General features: G+C 36.9%; 2 protein-coding genes across 6 annotated transcripts in view; one reads left to right on the top strand and one right to left on the bottom strand.

Moving 5' to 3' along the window:
* Window positions 1–12395, bottom strand: part of ODR4 (odr-4 GPCR localization factor homolog) — a 40090-nt gene extending 27695 nt beyond the window's left edge. For all 3 annotated transcript variants that reach the window (XR_014816521.1, XM_084978019.1, XM_084978020.1), the window contains exons 1-6: window positions 12261–12395; window positions 11311–11415; window positions 10114–10234; window positions 7168–7302; window positions 3285–3380; window positions 1025–1131 (exon numbers count right to left, since the gene is read on the bottom strand). Coding sequence is in view for 2 of the 3 variants with exons in the window: in XM_084978019.1 (XP_084834145.1) it covers window positions 1025–1131; window positions 3285–3380; window positions 7168–7302; window positions 10114–10212 (437 nt within the window). In the remaining variant the exon portion in view is untranslated. The remainder of the gene's footprint in view (window positions 1–1024; window positions 1132–3284; window positions 3381–7167; window positions 7303–10113; window positions 10235–11310; window positions 11416–12260) is intronic.
* Window positions 12396–12535: 140 nt separating this feature from the next.
* The window catches only part of TPR (translocated promoter region, nuclear basket protein), a 58699-nt gene continuing 51259 nt past the window's right edge, over window positions 12536–19975 (top strand). For 2 of the 3 annotated variants that reach the window (XM_084977975.1, XM_013977898.3), the window contains exons 1-5: window positions 12536–12688; window positions 13033–13338; window positions 14936–15040; window positions 17451–17524; window positions 19039–19135. In XM_084977975.1, coding sequence (XP_084834101.1) covers window positions 12619–12688; window positions 13033–13338; window positions 14936–15040; window positions 17451–17524; window positions 19039–19135 — 652 coding nt within the window. In that variant the 5' untranslated portion in view covers window positions 12536–12618. Of the gene's footprint in view, window positions 12689–12992; window positions 13339–14935; window positions 15041–17450; window positions 17525–19038; window positions 19136–19975 lie in introns of those variants that run through there. The other variant, XM_021063816.2, reaches the window with a different exon arrangement.

Below are 19975 nucleotides of genomic sequence, written 5' to 3'. Positions count from 1 at the left end.
AGTAAAAATAAAAAAGCAATTCTCAATAATCAAAGGAAAATAAACCATCAAAAAATAAAGTGTATGCATCCAAGAGTTTTTACAAAATACCACTTCACACACTTAGATATGTATACATGTATATGTGTGTGTATATTTACGTGTGTGTGTGTGTATATATATACACATATATGTATTTCTCTGACTATAATACATGTTACTTTAAACTATTACCTACTGCTCATAAACCCTGCTAATCACAATGAGCAGAATGAAAGCTCTTCTAAGATTTTCCTCAAATACACACTCTCTGTAACAAACAGGAATGCCGTTTTGAGAGAGCGCCGAACCCTAACCACTAGACCACCAGAGAGCATCAGGAATGTTGTTTTGAATGGAGTCAAGTCTGAGAATGCTTATTGGGTCATAGGCTCTGTACATTCAACTATCTAATTGGCAAAGGAATTAAAAGCCCTGCTTTTGCAAGAATGATCACTTTTTGAATCTTGTGCTTTGCAAATCCTAATTTGTTGGACCCTTGCACTGCTTCACTCCCTTGGCAAGGCCACCTTGTACTTGGGAAGTATTTAATCTGGCAATATGTAGAGGAAAGAAGCTGGGAAGGCAAGCCCCTACACCTGTCTTTTAGTGTCACTTGCTCTTGGCCAAAGACAAACATTTCCAGCTCAGTGCACCTATGCTTTGAATTGAAAATTTTACCACAGGAACTGGAGGTGAACAAAATTAAAGTGTTACTTTGTCTAATCTCCATGAGGGACCGACTGCATTTTTAACGTACAGCTATCACAGAGTTCAGAATCCACAATCCTTGTCACCTCTCCCAAACTGTTTATAACCCGGAGACATGATTAACAATGATTATTATCATTACTATTGACAGTCCTAATGATGTGTAATTTATAGAAAAACTTATAAACTAAGCCTCTTTTTTAAATGATTTAAATAAACATTAGGGGGGAAAACGTGCAGGAACATTATTTGGGGATCATAAACTCTATAACCTAAACACCTAAATAAAAGATACTTTTTTGTAGAAGAGCAAATGTGAAGTGTCACTCGTTCTGAGACCTCCTCCTCTGTGAAATTCCACAGTCTCTTTTTATTCAGAGATTTTTCCACAGCAAATACAAGCTGAAAGAGAAGAAAACACACACCAGTTGAATGCAAAAGAGAATGCAGAAAAAGACAAATATTCCTAAGCTCCCATCTTGTTTTACAATTTCATGATTTTGTCATTAAATTTTCTTTAAAAGAGTGAAACTGATTATTAACCATTTGGATTCTACTTTTAGGGATATATAAAAATTGGGTGTTATCAGTGTCATTAATGATCAACCAGCATGATTTTTGGTAATTCACATTTAATTGAAGTATAGAATAAGGATTTTATTTTAATTAGGATGAGAAACGACAAATGATTTTTAACCTACAAAAATGGAGCATGTCACTCATTTAGCATTTCTTATTTAAATGTCACAAAAGGTGTAAGGTAATATATAAGGACACATAAAATATAGTAATAATACACATTTTAAGTGAAAAGAATTAGAAAGTAACAAATTTATGCCACATGTAAGAACTTAAAGAATGCATACTTGATAGGGGGCAAGGGGTCAGAAACTTGGCTCTAAGCTTTCTAAAAATAATGTGCACAGAGAAACCCAATGTTTTCTAATTCACATGATCCATAAGCTGAAAACAATTGATCAGAAGAGGCACAATGGTCTTGATAACGATAGCAAAAGAGATATCTTCAAAGACAATATACTATGTAATATAATGAACAAAGTTCCTAACAGTGTGGGAGACAGTGACAAGTTTTATAAGGTTACTTCATGTAGTCCCTGAATGCAGGCCAATAAAAACAAAGTTAGATAACTAAAACCCCACAATTTCTGAAAAAAAGCATTTTTTAAATTTTATGTGCTTCTTAGGGACGAAAGATACAAAAAGCAAAAGGAAGACCTAACTAATCTCTCTAGCACTGAGACTACATTCAACCCAACGAGTGCCAATCACAAAAGGGTGCACAGTCAAGGCTATTAAATATATATAGATTTAGATTTAGTTTCCATGTGAAAATGCCAAAGAGGATGAACAACTGTGCAAGAGGAACATTTATTTAAAACAGTAAATGGTATAAGGCTGAAAATTTTTGCTGGGGAAGGGATTATCACCATTTTCTCCCCTTACTCCCTTTGGTATAAATATCAAAGGTCTGAAGATGGGATATTTGATGGGAGAGAAGGTTACAAAACTGGAAAAATCTGTCGCACCTGGCTTCTTAGTTGTATTTTTTACTAGAAAAAGGTCTAGGGTAGATTCTGTGGGGTTTTGTACTTTTCAAGATAATAAGGTCCCCTCTCTCTTGGGGTAGAAAATAACTTTATGAAGGTTAATTTGGATCTTGAGTACTAAAAAATGAAAGCTGGCTGCAGTTTTAGTTTTGCTTTAGATTTGCACTTAAGGGGAAACAGCTTACGGACCCCCATACTTACTTCTAAACTATGTCACCCAATTGACTGATATGGAAATTAAACAAAAAGCAAACAAAAAGCAGGGGATTCATGATAGATCCTCTGTCCAAAAATAATGAATAAGTATCTGATTGTTGAGACTTTATGTTTTATTATTAGATTCTTGGGAAAAACTGAAGCGGGAAAGAACTGTAAAACCTATTAACTTTACATTATAGGAATAACTTGAAAATAAATGGAAAATCCAGCAGAATACTGCTTTTGCATAAGAAAAATTATTAAACCATATAATTTGTTTTACAATAATACATAATTATCTTTATTTATTTGTTTTTGTCTTTTTAAGGACGCACCCACAACATATGGAGGTTTCCAGGCTAGGGGTCAAATCGGAGCTGTAGCTACAGCTGCTGACCTTCGCCACAGCCACAGCAATGCAAGATCTGAGCCTTGTCCGCAACCTACATCACAGCTCTCGGCAACATCGGATCCTTAACCCAATGAGCCAGGCCAGGGATCAAACCTGCATCCTCATGGATGCTGGTCGGGTTTGTTAAACCCTGAGCCACAACAGGAATTACCCATAATTATCTTTAAAATAAAAAACATTTAAAAATATGTAGCTTTGATTGAAAATATAAATATTGACATATATTACACCCATGATACCAAGCAACTGAGTGGAAAAAGCTGTTTCAACATAATCCCAGCAGAAAGAATTAATCTAATTATGCTTAGGATCACTGTATACATGTATAATCAATTAAGAAGATGTAATCTTAAAAACTTTTGAAATTTCAAACTTACTCTTCGCAGAGTATTTTGAAACTCATTTCCCATTTCTAAAGTTGTAACAATAAATACCCCAAGAACTAAAAGTCCCCCTGGAAGCATTCTGGATACCTAAAAAGAGAAACAGAGTGTTAACTAACATAAGCATTTGACATTACATGCAATCCTCTGTCTTCGAGAAATAAAATATTAATTCAGGAAATGCCTACCTAGCATCAACCATATGTGCAAAACTGAGGTAGGGGCTTTGAAAAAATGATTAAAATACTGAGAAATGGATGATAACCAAGACGGGGTTATGGAGATGATAACCAAGACGGGATAATGGGGTGTCATTATGTACACAATCTTCCTAGAGTGTCCTTAACTTTTACCTTAAAATTGCTTTATAAATAAAGCCATTTAATAATGACACTCTTTAACTCTATCAATAAATATCCTTGCTCATAAGATCAAAGACTGAAATATCTCCAAACGTTTTCAATGGCTTTTACTATTAGCTAAATAAAATACAAATTTTATCTCAGACTGGTGTTCTAGGCTAAAATCTGGCTGCTCTGATACTCAGAGCCTCATTTGATACTAGTTTCCATGAAATATTCTAGAATCAGTCAAAAACTTCTTACTGTTCTCCATACATATGACCAGACTTTCTAACTCACTATACTTAAGCTGCTCCCACAGCCTGAACTGACTTTTCTCTTATATGTAGACACGTCAGAACAAACTCAGCTTGAGGAAGCTGCTTCCCCGAGCCTTTGAGCTATGAACTCCCATAGGACTACAGTGTCGTTTTCCCATGGAGTTCGTCACACTATGGCTGTTTGTGTAGTTTACTAGAAAATCTGGGGGCTCTTTAAGGGAAGAAGTTAATTCTTAACTACCTCTGCATCTCTATGACATTCAGCAGACTCTGGGATTTGAACAGAGCAAGTCCAGTTTGAAAATCCATTGCTTCCCATTGATTAGGTTTACCTCAATTTCTAAAATCTATTTATTGATACTGTGCATTTATATTATTTCCAACTTTCCTTTACTCTAAAACAATATTGGTAAAAAATCCTAGCGATTTTTGTGTTTACAAAATTATTTGTTTAGGATAAATCTCTTGAGGTGGATAATGAGGTTAAAAAGTTATACTTATTTTTAAGGTTTGTGACATATACTGTATTTCCTTATGATGGTGATTAGTTCTTAATGCCACATGTATTCCTTCTTACCATCTATACTATGAGATCAGGGTACTGGTTACTTTTTGTAATGTATAAGCACACTGATCAGAAAGTTAAGTCTTCAGACAATTAGATACCGTAGTCTAATCCTTACTATATTCGCACTGTCTGCTGATGGTTCCCTCTGACTTCATAAATTCTATTTACTACAGTGATACAAGCCTGACATATATAAATAAGGAATAAAGTTTTCATATTTAGCACAAGGAACCTACCTATCTTTTGAAAATCATCAACAAATAAATTAACTACTTCTTGGGAGTTCCCACTGTGGCACAGTAATTTAATGATCTGGCTCCTCTCTGTGGTGTTGCTGGATTGATCCCTGGCCTGGAGCAGTAGGTTAAGGATCCAGTATAGCCACAGATGTCACATGGGTTGCAGATGCAGCTTGGATTTGATCCCTGGCCCGGGAACTTCCATATGCCACAAGTGTGGCCAAAAAAGGAAAGAAACAAAAATAAAATACAAAAAAAACCTGGGAAAATTAAGTTTCTTTCTAGAGGCAAAAGGGTTATCTATTTTTCTATTTTGCTGTATAAATTTTAAGTCGTATGTATATAGATAGGTTAGAAACAGATATACAGATCTAGTTTTGTAGAAGGCCAAAAGCAAAATTACAGTAGAAAGTTATTTAGTGTAAAATATTTCATATTTCATTAAAAGATATTAAATACTTCTCATATTTTTTAATAACTATATACTACTCTCATCACAAAAACAGATAAACATGTGTGTGTTTGAAGATTTAAAGTTGACTGACGAAAGAAATAATTCTATTTTTACCTTACTCTAATATATTATTTATTGGATGATGTAATCTATTCAAAAACTACTTTTAAGTGAATTTACTCATCATTCCCTCTCACCCACCCCAAATCTATCTCCTCTTCGTGTAATGGCAATACCATGTTCCCAGACCCCTGAGGAAATCTCAGTAAGCTTTAGCCACTGCCGCACCATCTCTCTTCACTGCCAATCTACTTGCTCTCTCAATCATGTTGATACTAGTTCTTTCTCTGAAATGTTCTAATGAAGTTTTAGCCCACTGCATTAGTTTGTGTATTCATCCATTCATCTATCCAAAAGTTCAGAGTTCTCCTCATAAACTATGGGAATACTATGCTTGGTACTAAGGATACAGCCATAAACAAAACAGACACAACCCATGTCCTCAGGAAACTTAAGCGTCTAGTTGGGCTCATGTCGTCTTTTTTTGAACTATTACTGTAACTGTGTGTTCTGTTCCTTCTCCAATCTCTCTACTCTCCATCTGCACTGTACCAAGACATTGAAGTTACTTTGTCAATTATTGGCTGATCAATCCTTCTCAAAATAGGGAGCTCTGAAAGTCTACCACAGAGCTAACTACTGGCTGCCAAATGAACTTCTCACTTTCTAGGATGGCACTCCAAAACCATTCATAAACTTGCTCTGTATAGTCATATGTCTAAAAGATTTCTTTTATATACACCCTGCTTGCTCTTCTCCTCACACACCTTTAACTTTCATGCCTTCAGGTCATTTATCCAGACTATCCTTTGCACATTCAGTGTGCCCCCTGACATCTAATGTCAAAGTCCTATTCATCTTTCAAGTTCAGAGCCTTCTGTGAAGCTGTTTGAATCCAACCATGGCAGATATGTAATCATTCCTCATTCTATATTCCTATAGCACTGTTCTACTTTTATCTCATTTCTCTCACGATTGGTTTTGGTAATAATATCTTTCACTTTAGTCAAAATATAAATTCTAAGGACATTTAAAAAATTTAACCATTATTTTATTTCCTCAGTACCTAATTTAAGTTGTAAAAGCAACCTGACCAGCAATAATTTTATCAGTAACCAGTATTATTTTAAAGTAAAAAAAAAAAATTGGATATAAGGTAAATGACGAATAGCAGGAGATAGGTCAAAAAACACAATAGATAAAAGTTAACAATGGAAAAGCACACTAGTATATGAGAACAAAGGCTTTCACAAATACCATATGATATCACTTACATGTGGAATCTAAAATATGACACAAATGAACTTTTGATGAAACAGACCCACAGATAAAAGACTTTTGGTTGTCAAGGGACGGGTGGGGGGTGGGAGAGGGATGGAATAGGAGATGGGGGTTAACAGGTGCAAACTACTGTATATAGAATGGATAAATAACAAGGGCCTACTGTACAGCAAAGGGAACTATATTCAATATTCTGTGACAAACCATAATGGAAAAGGATTTTTTTAAACATATATATATATATAATATATATATAACTGAATCACTGCTGTACAGCCAAAATTAACACAACACTGTAAATCAATTATATTTCAATTAAACAAAAATTTTTAAAAAAATCAAAAGTTTTCAACTCACAATGCCTGGGTTCGAATTCCAGTTTCACAATCTATTATGTTATTCTTGGGTGGATTACTTAACCTCAAGTAAGAAAGTGCTTTTTCTAACACTAGACAGATACAAGTAGTCAACAAATAAAAAATAAAATGATGGATGAAATAGAGCAAAAAAATTTCTATTTTTGATACACTACCCAAATTTAGAAAACTTAAGAATGAATACTTTAAAATTCTAGTCTAGTAACCTGAGGATAAAGTGTTTTTGTTAGTCGAATAAATACAAACTTATCGACATAAAGAGACAAACATGATGACCTGGTTGGCATGTTCTGTGGCCCATTCTTCATCCAAGTTATCCAACTTAGCTTTGGGATGTTTGGGGCTCTCATTCTGTTCCTCTTTGGGTGGCGTTCTAGTGGCAAGAATCACATAATCCTTTTGTGAAGAACACTTAAAAACAAATTAGAAAAGCTTATTTAGAGTGATAGCTGACCGAGGAATGCAAAGCCCTTATGACACACAAAAACTGAGCAGTTGTTATTGTAAATAAAACTGTTAATACCTATATTATAATGGAATCTCCAGGGAAACCAATTTCCATGCATAGCCTTAAAACATTTCCCTCACATGCTATTTATCTTTTAATATATTTAATATCAGCGCCTTATTTATTTGGGCATCCCGAATGTGAACCACACAGTGGTCCTAAAAAATGGCTTCCTGGATGAGTGAATGAACTGCATTTAAACCAAAAGATAACATGCGCACTCAGTTTTCTAGTTATTGTATTTAGTTTCTAATTTGAAGAGATTAGATGATTCAGCAAATATAAAAACCCTGGAAAATAAAGCAACAAACAGCCCTGTGCTCCCTACTTCCACTGAAACAACGATAGTGAGGAACTTGCACATGGGTGTCCACAAAAAAATAAAGGGGATGTGGGATACATAACTGAACTGATTTTAGATTTATGCTCCTCAGTTTTAATAGCAATTAAACGGTAAACAAAAAGTGGAGAACCTAAAGATAAATTTAGAGAATATTTAATAACTCAGTTTCATCACAGTGAGAATTTCCTATAAGGAAAGAGTAAAATATCAAGGTGGTATGATGTCATCCTCACACATGACCTGAAATTCTCACCATTAGTGTCATCCTGGAATGGCAAATAAAGGAAATTATTTCAGTAAAATTTATTTTCAGGAGTTCCATCATGGCTCAGCAGAAACAAATCTGACTAGCATCCAGGAGGACACAGGTTCGATCCCTGGCCTTGTTCAATGAGTTAAGGATCCAGCGTTGCTGTGAGCTGTGGTGTAGGTTGCAGATGCAGCTTGGATCCTGTGTTGCTGTGGCTGTGGTGTAGGCCAGCGGCTACAGTTTCGATTTGACCCCTAGTCTGGGGACCTCCATATGCCACGGGAGTAGCCACAAAAAGACAAAAAAAAAAGTTATTTCCAGAAAGTTATATTAAAGTGTACACAGGAAAAGGTGGGTGTTGATTAAGAAAGCACTTTCTTTAAAGAAAATCCGTAATTTTCAAAAGAAAAACAAACTAACCCTGGGAGTAAGAAACAGGCCAGCTTGAAAGCTTGAGGAGAAGGAGAGAAAAGTGATGAACTATGGAATAAAGAGAAAGAAGCATGAAGAATCCAGGCAGCATGGAGACAGATTGGAATTCTCCCCTAAATTGCAGGAGACTTATCTGCAAGGTGGTGGTTTTGCTGAGCTCTAGAGACAGGCTGTGAGCAGTAAGGCAAGTTGGGAAGAGGCTATTTCTTCCCTGACCTTTTATTTTTCACTGATCACATCTTTCTCTAAGACTCTTCTTCTCAACATTTTAAAATAAAGAGAAGTACAAAACCTTAAATAAAAGGTTCCTGGCAAAAAGAATCCCATTCGAAGACACCAAGTAGCATGAATCAAAAAGAATTCACGTTGTTGCTGAGAGGTGATTTGTCTATCTAATGAGATGCCTCACAGGGTGGTACCTGCTAGGTGAACAGTGCATCAGATTTGCAAAAACTCTGAGAACATACCTGCCTCCCAGGGCTATAGTGACATTAACGGAATGACGCTGAAAACTAGGATATCATGAAGGGCTGTGACCGCACAAATCCTTTGCACAGTGCATCCTTTATAGTAGTAACATGGGGCACCAAATTGTAAGAGAAAGTAGCTTAGAAATGTGGAAACAATCAGAATGAATAAAGTTATCGATGTGATTTGAGGATTTTAAAGCAGCATGTAAAAATATCCAGAAAGAAAACTGTCTTAATAGTTTTATTTGCTATTAGGCTTGGGCCACAGTACGCTCTCCCCCAAATAGTGCTTAGATGAATGTAGCCGTCGGTCTGTGTGACTCTTTTTTAGTTGCCTGATACTGCTGACCAGTTCTCCCTGCTGATTAACATGTTCTTCTTTCAATTATATTAAATCAGTGAGTGTTTATGCTTTTTAAACTAACTGTTCAAAATGTCTGTTCCATTTTGTGTTGATTTTTAAGGTTTAACTCGAAGAGGGAAATAAAATTGGTCTGATTTCCAAATTTCTCTCAATCCCTTTCCCCTCTCCTCTACTGAATCAACATTTTTAAAAAATTCAATAAATGGGTACTATAGTACGTAACAAAATACATGACTTCCATTTGCTATAAGTCTGGGATAAGACAAACCAGAAATAGGAATAAAAATGTCAAAAGCTACTTTTGTAAATAGGACAAATGGAAATTAAGATTAGAAGGGAGTAAAAGTCATGTCGGAAAGACAATACAATATGAATAATCTGGTCAGTAAAATTCTAATTTTGGAGTTGCTAAATTTTCTTTTGTCTTCTTTTAGGGCCACACCCTGGCACACGGAGGTTCCCAGACTAGGGGTCAGATCAGAGCTGTAGCTGCCAGCCTATACCACAGCCACAACAAGGCAGGATCCGAGCTGTGTCTGTGACCTACACCACAGCTCACAGCAATGCTGGATCCTTAATCCACTGAGCAAGGTCAGGGAACAAACCTGCATCCTCATGGATACTAGTCGGGTTCGTTAACTGCCAAACCAAGATGGCAACCCCTGGAGCTGCTACATTTTAAGTTACTTTTACATTGTCAAAAGAGAATATGTTCTGACTTGGGCAAATCTGGGCTACATTCTTACTCCTTATTCCATCCCTCCATCCCCTAACTTGAGTTTATTGTTAAACAGCATATCTTAATTTTAAATAAACAGATAATTTACCAATAAATGCACAGGAAAGGATACATACCTGCCCTATTAAAAGACCAGAGACAAAAGTCTTCCCTTGAAGATTGAGGTTTGAAAGATACTGGCCAACAGTCTCTTCTACAATGTATGTTCTTCCCATTATTAAGAACTAATTCAACCTGCTAAATTATAAAAAAAAAAAAAAGTATACATGTATATACACACATACATACACACACACATATACAGCACTTTTAGGGAAAAAATATAATTTACAACGTTTTCTCATAGGAGTAGTATACAGAGAGCAGTTGTTCTACCCTGATACTATCCCATACCTTGCAGTGATTACTCAGTCAATAGGGTATACTTTCTTGCAAAGTTCAAATGTAGCTCCAGAATTCTCAACGAATGTTGCAGGAAATGACTAACAGTAAGTCACGATGACATGCGTGATAAAACCTATTCCCATACCCTGGATAAAGAAGAGAACGCTAAACTAGTAGTCAACACCCCTGATTTCTCATTTAGATCTACTACACCTTAGGTGCATTACATTTGATAACCTGTTAAGCCTCACTGCTCATTTATAAAATAGAAAAGATGCTAATTTCTGAGTTGCTCTGTGGGAGAATCAAGTTCATGCATTCAGTAGGCATACTATGAAGAACTACTAAGCGCTAGGAATTGTGCCAAGTGGGATAATGTGAATAATACTTAGGTCTGCCCTTGACTAACTCATGGTACAGCTGTAATTATGGAAATAGACAAACAGCAATGCCACAATAACAAACATTTGTAGAGCTTCCACTTTGTATAAGGTATTGTTCTAGGTACTTTACATGCAGTTACATTTAAATTCACACACACAAAAAAACCCCATGAGGTAGGAGCTATATATACACCCTTGATTTACACATGAAGAAACTGAGGCACAAAAAGGTAACGTCAATTGCCCAAGTAACAAAGTTGCTAAGTGGAAAAGGTAGGATTTAAATTCTGGGCAGTCTGGCTCTAGAATCAATTTCTAATTTAGATTTCTATTCATTCTTAAATCCACAGTATTTAAAAATACCCTTAGGAGTTCCTAATGGCTGCGTGGGTTAAAAATATAGTGCTGCCACTACTGTGGCTCTAGTTATTACTGTGATGCAGGTTCAATTCCTTACCCAGAATTTCCACATGCCACAAGTGGAAAAAAGAAAAAAAGGAATACCTTTAAAATAATACACTCCACTACAAAAAATGTAAATCTTACCGTATGCAGTTCAATTTTTCCTGAAATGCTTTGTATCAGAAGCTTGCAAGTTGTCCAAACGATGATTTGAAACAAATCTACTTTCTTAGATTCTGGATTCCTAGTCTACAAAATAAAGAATTTAAACCACAGCTCATCTGAAAATTTATCTAATTTTAGGATTCTGTGAGTCCAAGTACAGAACATCTGCATTTTCCAGGTAGTAAGTCAATAACATGATAATATTGTGGGCCTAGAACATAATAAAGAACTGCACATACCTGCAACCTTATTTAAAGTGTTTATAAAAAATATTTTGGGGGGACAAAAATCAACCTTAACCTCCCTACTGTTCTCAAAGGTCGTGGGGATAGTAGGGAGGATGACATATTAGGAATGCTTTATTTTCAAAAAATAATTTCACAAATTCTTTCAGAAGAGTAATCAAGCATGAAAAAATCTACGGATTTGGCTTAGAAGTCACAAAACTACAGTCTGGAAACAAGCTGTTCTTGGCAGGGTGAGAAGTGGGCTTTTTTAAGAATGTGTTTAAAAACTTCTGTTCCACACATTTTTTCCACTTTAAAAATATAAACACAAGGCAACATTTTCTGCAACCTTAAGTTGTAACATAAAAATTAAAAGTACACTTAAACTCCTGTTGGTTTCTTTAAAATCTCTTTCTGGAAAATGAATCGAGCTCCTTAAATTTCTGTTGAATCACTGTTACCCACCCCGCTGCACATACACAAAAAGAAAAGCAGGTCTGTCAAAAAAAATTAGGTCTGTCACAACTGGATTTGACTGTTGTACAAGAGCGTCCATCCATATGTTTACCACCCTCCGTCCCTTTCCTTCCTCCTGGAAAAGGCAGCGCTCTGCGCCCGAGGGCTCGAGCGCGCGCGTACACGTACACACACACACACACACACACACACACTCTCTTCTCTCTCTCTCTCAGGCTGACTCACCTGTGCTCAGAATGTGCACGTGCGACAGACAAATCCGTCAAACTATCAGCCCCCAGAGAAGGGGGTTTAAAGTGCAAGTACCAGCCCCCAGGGACCAGATTCCAGCCCGGTCCCAATTCCACAGCCAATGAATTCATCAGAAAGCGACGGACTTCCCGCACCTCACTTCCCACTCCAAAGCCGGGGTGGGGAGGGGGGTCTCTCGAGTCAGGTGACGCATATTGATGACGCAACTGGCCCCCTCCTTTCACCGCAGCGCCTCAGCCAAAGCGACTGCGGTTGCCACCCCGCCCCCTTCCGGGAGCCATTGAGAGCGTGGCGGTAGCCCGGGGCCTGCCGTCAGGCCCTGCCAGGACCGATGCCCTCTAGTGGCTCAGTGTCTAGAAGCCGCCAAAGAGGACGACCCATGTCATCCCGGAGCTTTGACGGTAAGGTAGCCCTGCTCTTCGGGGAGGAACGTGAATGATGAGTACTGTGTGGCGCCACCTAGCGGACAAGTGGTCACGCGGCAGGCGAGGAAAGTCGGGGGGCGGGGAGAAAGAAGAAGGACGGGGTGGGGCGGAATTGGGCACAAGAAGGAATCAAAAAAACTACTCTTCCCAGAGGCCAGCGAGGCGCGACGTGGGTGGAGAAGAGAGCCGGAAAGAGGAAGGCAGGACGGGGTCAGAGGCTGCCTCTGAACCCGGATTCCCAGGGTGCACCGCTTCCGGCGGCGGGCGCGGGCGCTGTGGCGCTTTTGGTGCCGCCGCTAACGCAGGACTCGGTTTCCCAGGGTCCCGCCGCGGGAGTCTCCGGCGGGCGGGCGCGCGCGAGCCTCCGAGCGAGGCGGCAGAGGCGGCCGCCCAGGCTTCTGGGTCCTCTTGGTCTTCCTCGTTCATCGTTTCTGCTCCGTCGGCCCCTGGCGCCGCGGTCCCTGGCCCGTTCGACATGGCGGCGGTGTTGCAGCAAGTCCTGGAGCGCGCAGAACTGAACAAGCTGCCTAAGTCCGTCCAGAACAAACTTGAAAAGTTCCTTGCTGACCAGCAATCCGAGATCGATGGGCTGAAGGGGCGGCATGAGAAATTTAAGGTGGAGAGCGGTAAGTGCGACGCTCTTCCCGCCCTTATTTCCACGGCGATGGCTGGTCTCCCCTTGCAAGCTCGCACTGCCTGCGGCTTCACTCGATCGCTTCCTCGGCTCCAGGAGCACCCCAGGCCCTTAGCTGCTCCTCTCACAGTTTGTTTGTTTTTAAAATTTCAATCCACATTGGGTTCCGTTTTCTTTGTAATTAAGTCGGTTTCATTTAGGGACACCTAACGTTGTCCAGTAAACGGAAATTGTGTCTGTAGGTCGCAAGTACAATCACAGTAAATTCCGCTCTGTTTTCTAGTCATCTACGTTCAAAGCTTTTGTCTAATTGATAACTTCCTGCACCTCTTCTGAGTGTGTGTCGCCCTGGCCCGTGATGACCTAGATGGTCGCAAAAATGAGTACGTGCATAAGACAGCGCTGGAAACACAGTGACCGTTCAGTAAATGCTTAATATATCCAACTTCTCTCTAAAAGTTGGGGTTTGATAGAAAATGTATTAAGACCTGTTTATAAATACCTGTAGTAGTTTCTCAAATAAGAAAGTTCCTTGCAATAGTAGTGTGAACATCGTTGAAGAAAGATTAAGAACACAGTAATTACCGTTAGTAAAAGATAAACTTTTGTTGTGTGTCTTGGTTTACCAGTTTTTTTGGAGGAGGTTGATAACTGGCTTTTGCTAGGTCGATTGAAAATTCTGGATAAATTTTCACTTCAAAAATCTAAGTGTAATTATCAAGGAGAATTTATGATGGAAATTAATTCTCTGGCTCCCAGCATTGAAGGTAGTACACTGCATTCTATTTGTTAATTCACACAATAAACATTGAGTGTCTTCTTTGTGTCTGATACTGTGCTGAACAGTATACTATCCGTCACTTCCTTTGGAAATGTAATATTTATTTTTACATAAATTTAGTAATTTTATACACTCAGGTATTTGGCTGTTTTAATTCAAGTCTTTTTAAAGCAAAGTAGTTTTTAACCTAAGTAATTTTTTTTTCCATTTAATAAATATATATTTTTTAGTCTGCTGTACACTAAAAACTGTACTAATGATTGTGGGGAAAATACCTTGAGTTCCCGTCATGGCTCAGAGGAAATGAATCTGACTAGTATCTATGAGGACGCAGGTTCAATCCCTGGACTCACTCAGTGGGTTAAGGATCCGGTGTTGCCCTCAGCTGTGGTGTAGGTCACAGATGCAGCTCTGATGTGATGTTGCTGTGACAGTGGCGTAGACTGGTGGCTTCAGCTCTGATTCGACCCCTAGCCTAGGACCCTCCATATGCCGCAGGTGCGGCCCTAAAAAGACCAAAAAAAAAAAAAAAAAAAGGCATGTTGTATATCTTGAAGTGGTTCATAATCTTGTGGGATAGACAAATAATTTTTTAAAACCCCTCAGGCCTTGTTTTTTTATGTCATGTAAATATAAGTCAGTTGGAAATGTTAAAGTCCTTTTCTCTGTTCACTCTGTTTTTTACTCCAATTCTAGTTCTGAAACTATGACTCATTATTTAAAATCAAGGTTATTAAAAATAAGTGGCAGTATTGAAAGTGTGTGCACATGTGTGTTTGATTTTATTTTTTTCTCTGGTTATCTATAGAACAGCAGTACTTTGAGATAGAGAAGAGGCTGTCCCACAGTCAGGAGAGACTTGTGAATGAAACCCGAGAATGCCAAAGCTTGCGGCTTGAGCTGGAGAAGCTTAGTAAGTATTTGTTTATATCCTTCTACTATCCTTGGCGTATTGAGGTCTTCAGATACTTCTTTGTTTGCTTTGGAAACACTGTTCATGAAAATATTAATTGTCCTTATTTTCATTTATGGAATATGATTTTTCACTTAGTGGTAAGGGCTTTGTAAGACTACAGGGCTTGGAGTTCCCATTGTGGCACAGTGGAAGCGAATCCAATTAGGAACCATGAGGTTGTAGGTTTGGGCCCTGGCATTTATCAGTGGGTTAAGGATCCTGCCCTGCTGTGAGCTGTGGTGTAGGTCGCAGACACGGCTTGGATCTGGCATTGCTGTGGCTGTGGTGTAGGCCAGCAGCTACAGCTCCGATTTAATCCCTAGCCTGGGAACCTCCATATGCCACAGGTGCCGCCCTAAAAATACAAAAAATAATAATGATAATGATAAAAATAAAAATATATATAGGGCTTAATAGTCAAGAGGCATGAGTTCTAATTCTGCCTGCTGTTAAAAGCTCTTTTATAATATGTAAATGACGCTAGTGTTTGATTATTGTGTATAAAATGGCTAGAACCACACTTAAATAGCTGTACAGATTAGATGAGATACATATGAAAGCATCTTGAAAAGGCTAAATCATTATGCAACTGCAAATAAAGAGAGTGACATAGTTACTTTTATGTTGTTGAAAAATTAAAGTCAAAGCTTATTAGTTCCATTACTGTATTTGTGTTTTAATTCTCTTCGTTAATTTTTATAAATACTTATGAATCTCAGGATATAATTTCCTTTTTAAGGCCTAATTCCCTTGAAACATGAGCAGCTAATTTTCTTCTTAAGTTCTAGAAGGTACACAAGGTCTGAAAGGTCTGACACTTCTGGGGAGGATGAATGTTTTATGTCCTTTGTTTATGATAGAAGAAAGCAAATGTCAGGAAAATGTTTAGAGAGTAGAGGCATAATATTTGTTATTGGATATAGCTGGATATTAATTTAATTGGTAATGCAAGGCAATAATAATCAAGAGAATGGCTGACACATTAGTCTTTCTTAACCAGGCCCATGCCTATTGGCTGTTTGAGTCAAAACTCTTTTAAGCTAATTTTGGCTCATCTCATTTTTAAATACAACATATACACATGATGGTGTGTGTGCATATGTAGTGATGGTATAAATATTTGAGTAGCTAGATCTAATCCATTGTCTGACCATCATTATTATTGTCCATTATCAAGACTATTCTTTTTTTTTTTTTTTTTTTTTTTTTTTTTGCTTTTTAGGGTCACACCCATGGCATATGGAGGTTTCCAAGCTGGGGGTCTAATCGATTGGAGCTACAGCTGCCAGCCTGCACCAGAGCCACAGCAATGCCAGATCCGAGCCAAATCTGCGACCTACACCACAGCTCACAGCAAACCTGGACCCTTAACCCACTGAGTGAGGCCAGGGATCGAACCTACAACCTAGTCGGATTCTTTTTCTGCTGCGCCACGACAGGAACTCCTATCAAGACTTCTTGGCGTGATAAAATTTTTTGTAGAGCAGTAGTACTAAAAAAATTGCAGGAAAGTGACTGAGCACAGCTTTTTTATGCAATCTAGAAAACAGAGAGAGTAGAAGGTGAGAGTTAACCTAGGCGTGTATCTGGTATGCCTTCCTGAGGTGTACAGTTACATCAATTTTTTTTTAGTTTATTCTGAATTTATAAGTTTAGAAAGCAATGAGTAACATTAAAACAGAATAGAAAATTTAGACTAATTTGGTAGGTTTTTCTTTTAATAAGCCAGTTTAACTTGGACTAATTATAATGTATTTGTTCATTAAATTGCTAGTCCGTAATATAGACGTGTTTTCGTGAAAGTTTCTCAAAGTATACTCTTCCTAATTGGCCTGTGTTTAGAAGACACACTGTAAGGAGGAATAGCCTAGTATGAATGCACATGGTAGGATTGAAGATTGAGTATCAGTTATAGTTCTTAAGAAGATGATAAACCAGCAGAATTAGTTACCCAGTGTTATGATTTCCTGTGTGCATTTTATGTAGTTTAAATGTTATTTACTCTCCTGATTTTGTCTCTTTTCACTTAGTTTTATTTATTTGTAAGTATAATTCACTTTTTTATGATTGACTTAGATGTCATTGAAAAAATAAGGAAATTGATCATTGTATCTACTTTTTCCTATAAATGTTGGCTAGAGTGATCACAAATACGATTCAGAGACGAGATAGCGTATTTAAAATTTTGTGCTAGAAATGCGGTAAGTTCGTAACATGCTCATGAATTTGGAACTCAGAGTTGTACAACTCAGCCTTTCTGAAACTCAGTTTCTTAATTTCAAAATGTGTATTGGTAGCAGTTGGAAAAACTGTCATTGCAAGTTTTAAGCTTATGTGTATGTTTGTTCATAAAATTACTTTTATCCAGATAATCAACTGAAGGCACTAACGGAGAAAAACAAAGAGCTTGAGGTTGCTCAGGATCGCAGTATTGCCATTCAGGTAAAAATTATTCCTATGAATAAAGCTAATTTTAAACACGATACTTGAGGAAATTTTCTATGCTGACACAGTTACTGATTTTTTAGTCAGTGGGAAGGTGAAACAGATGTTCAATTAGGAAAAGCTACTAACAAAAATATGTATACATGAATTCCTTAATAGGATCTTTATGTTTTAATGATTGATTGAATATTCCTTTCACTCATTAGAATATGTAAGTATTCGATATTAAGCAAACACTTGGATTTAACTGTGTAATTCTAAAGTCGTGATTAAAAAAAACTTTTGTTGCATTGTAAACAAAGTGCCATAGAACTGTTAGGGCAAATGGACAGATGGTTCAGAGCCATCTGTCTATTCATTTCACCCACTTAGCTACCTGTCTTCCTTTCTTTTAGAAATCACTTATTTATTGCTTACTGTTGCCCAGGCATTATTTCAAGTATTGTGTTACAGTTGGGAATATGAATAAATCCACATTGGTAATTATTGCCTAGGAATAGTAATTAAGCATAACAGATTGGATATGATTACAAGGATTACAGGCCGTTTTGTTTAATAAAGCGGTCATACATGTCATTCTTTAACCAGATAGACCTTTAGACTCTTGCCATTATTTTTTTTAGTTTGCATTTGATTTGAGGTTAAAACACATTTGACATAGAAGATACTTATAATAGGAGAGAGTAATAGTCTTGATCCAATAGAAATTTTAAATTCTCTGCATCAAAAGAACTAAAATGCAAGTATTGGTATTTTCTCAATAAAAATGTGACTATATATCTTTAATACATGACTACTTTCAAATTATAAGAAAAAAATCATTCAAAGGGGAAATGGGCAAAGGAATTTTTAAAAACACAGGACGCTGTACATATGGCCAATAGCAATATTATTCTACTTCACTTGTAATCAGAAAAATCCAGCTAAATTCACCTCCCCTTGTTAACATTGATTTATTTTCTCTCTTCTTTACAACTTCTTTCAAGCATAATCTTCAGTTCTCGCATAAAGTGGCTTGAGCTAGGTTCTTATGACTTACAGAAAAGTGTATAAATTGCCATTGTCTTGCTGCAAAGCAATTCGATAATATATATTAAGGGTTTTAAGTAATTCTGTTTCTAGAGGTCTTTGTTGAGAAATAATTTGAGCAGAGATGCAGTGATATTTATCAAAATTCTATTTAGTGGCAGCAAAATAGAGTAGAAGTAAATTATGTATCCTATAAAGGCATATTTAAGTAAAATTAAAATTGGGACACTTCCAAGTATTTAAAAAGCGACACGGGGAATTTTTGTGAGCCTAAGGAAGGTGATTTCTAAAAACCCAAAATATAAATAGAAATGTTGAGATTAAGGGGAATTTTTAAACATTTTGATTTATAAGTTATAAGAAAACCAACCACTTTTAAACCACAGCTGATGTTAACTGTAGTGCCAATTCCATGTTCATTTCTATATTGATTAACTTGAATTTTTATTTAAATGTATTACGCTTACTCCTTTGTATGACAGAGCCAGTTTACAAGGACGAAGGAAGAATTAGAAGCTGAAAAGAGAGACTTAATTAGAACCAATGAGAGACTTTCTCAGGAACTTGAATATTTAACAGGTATGAAGAATACTTTCGCCTTTAACTTTACTCCTTCCTTTCTCTTCTAAAAGTGCCACGATTTAATCTTTGGTCCATTTCTCTTGGCTGTTGATTCTTTGTCAGAGATCCAGAACAGAGTTCAGAGTAATATCCTGTTATTTCTTCTATTCATTTATCTTTAGATCCTTATCAAGTATTTAAAGAAGTATCTATACACAAGTACACAAATGAAAAGCATCTCCAAGAATTTGGACCAGGATCTACATGCAGAGATACTTTGTACAGTATTATTTATAATATCAAATTGGAAACAGTTTAAATATTTAGTTGCAGAGCTGAATTCCTTCATTTCATACAGACATCCTTGCTGGCATAAGCTTTTCACAGACATTCAATATAAGAACATAAAGGAGAGTGCATATTTAAAGGCACAGGCCGGAAGAGTTAGGATACAAGAATATAAGATATTTAAACATGGAATAATATAGTATGTATTATAGTTGCTGTATCCAAGTGAATGTGACTCTTAAGTGGTTAGTGATAACAAGTTCCCTTTGGTTTCTTTTTGTAAGATTTTTGAGAATTTGTATTTCTACTGAAGGAAGAATTTTTAAATACTTATATTACTAAACAATAATATTCAATTAGGTAACTTTTCTAGTCTCAGAAAAGTTAGTTCAAAGTATTTCTTGATGTTGATTAGCTAGGAGGTAGATAAAATTAATTTATTTTCATAAAAACCTTGAGGGTAAGGAATAGTAAAAAAATTAAGTATGTATATTCTGGATGTTTTAAGTATAAGATTTTGATATGTATCATTGCTTTTTAAGCAATGGCCAATTTGTGAAATTTTAATAG

This window comes from Sus scrofa, chromosome 9, assembly GCF_054392235.1.
Source record: "Sus scrofa isolate SSC_HxYL_T2T_F1_AM1 chromosome 9, Sscrofa_HxYL_maternal_Yorkshire_Landrace_v2.0, whole genome shotgun sequence".
Classification (NCBI taxonomy): Eukaryota; Metazoa; Chordata; class Mammalia; order Artiodactyla; family Suidae; genus Sus; species Sus scrofa.
This window is presented reverse-complemented; position numbering and strand designations above follow the sequence as displayed.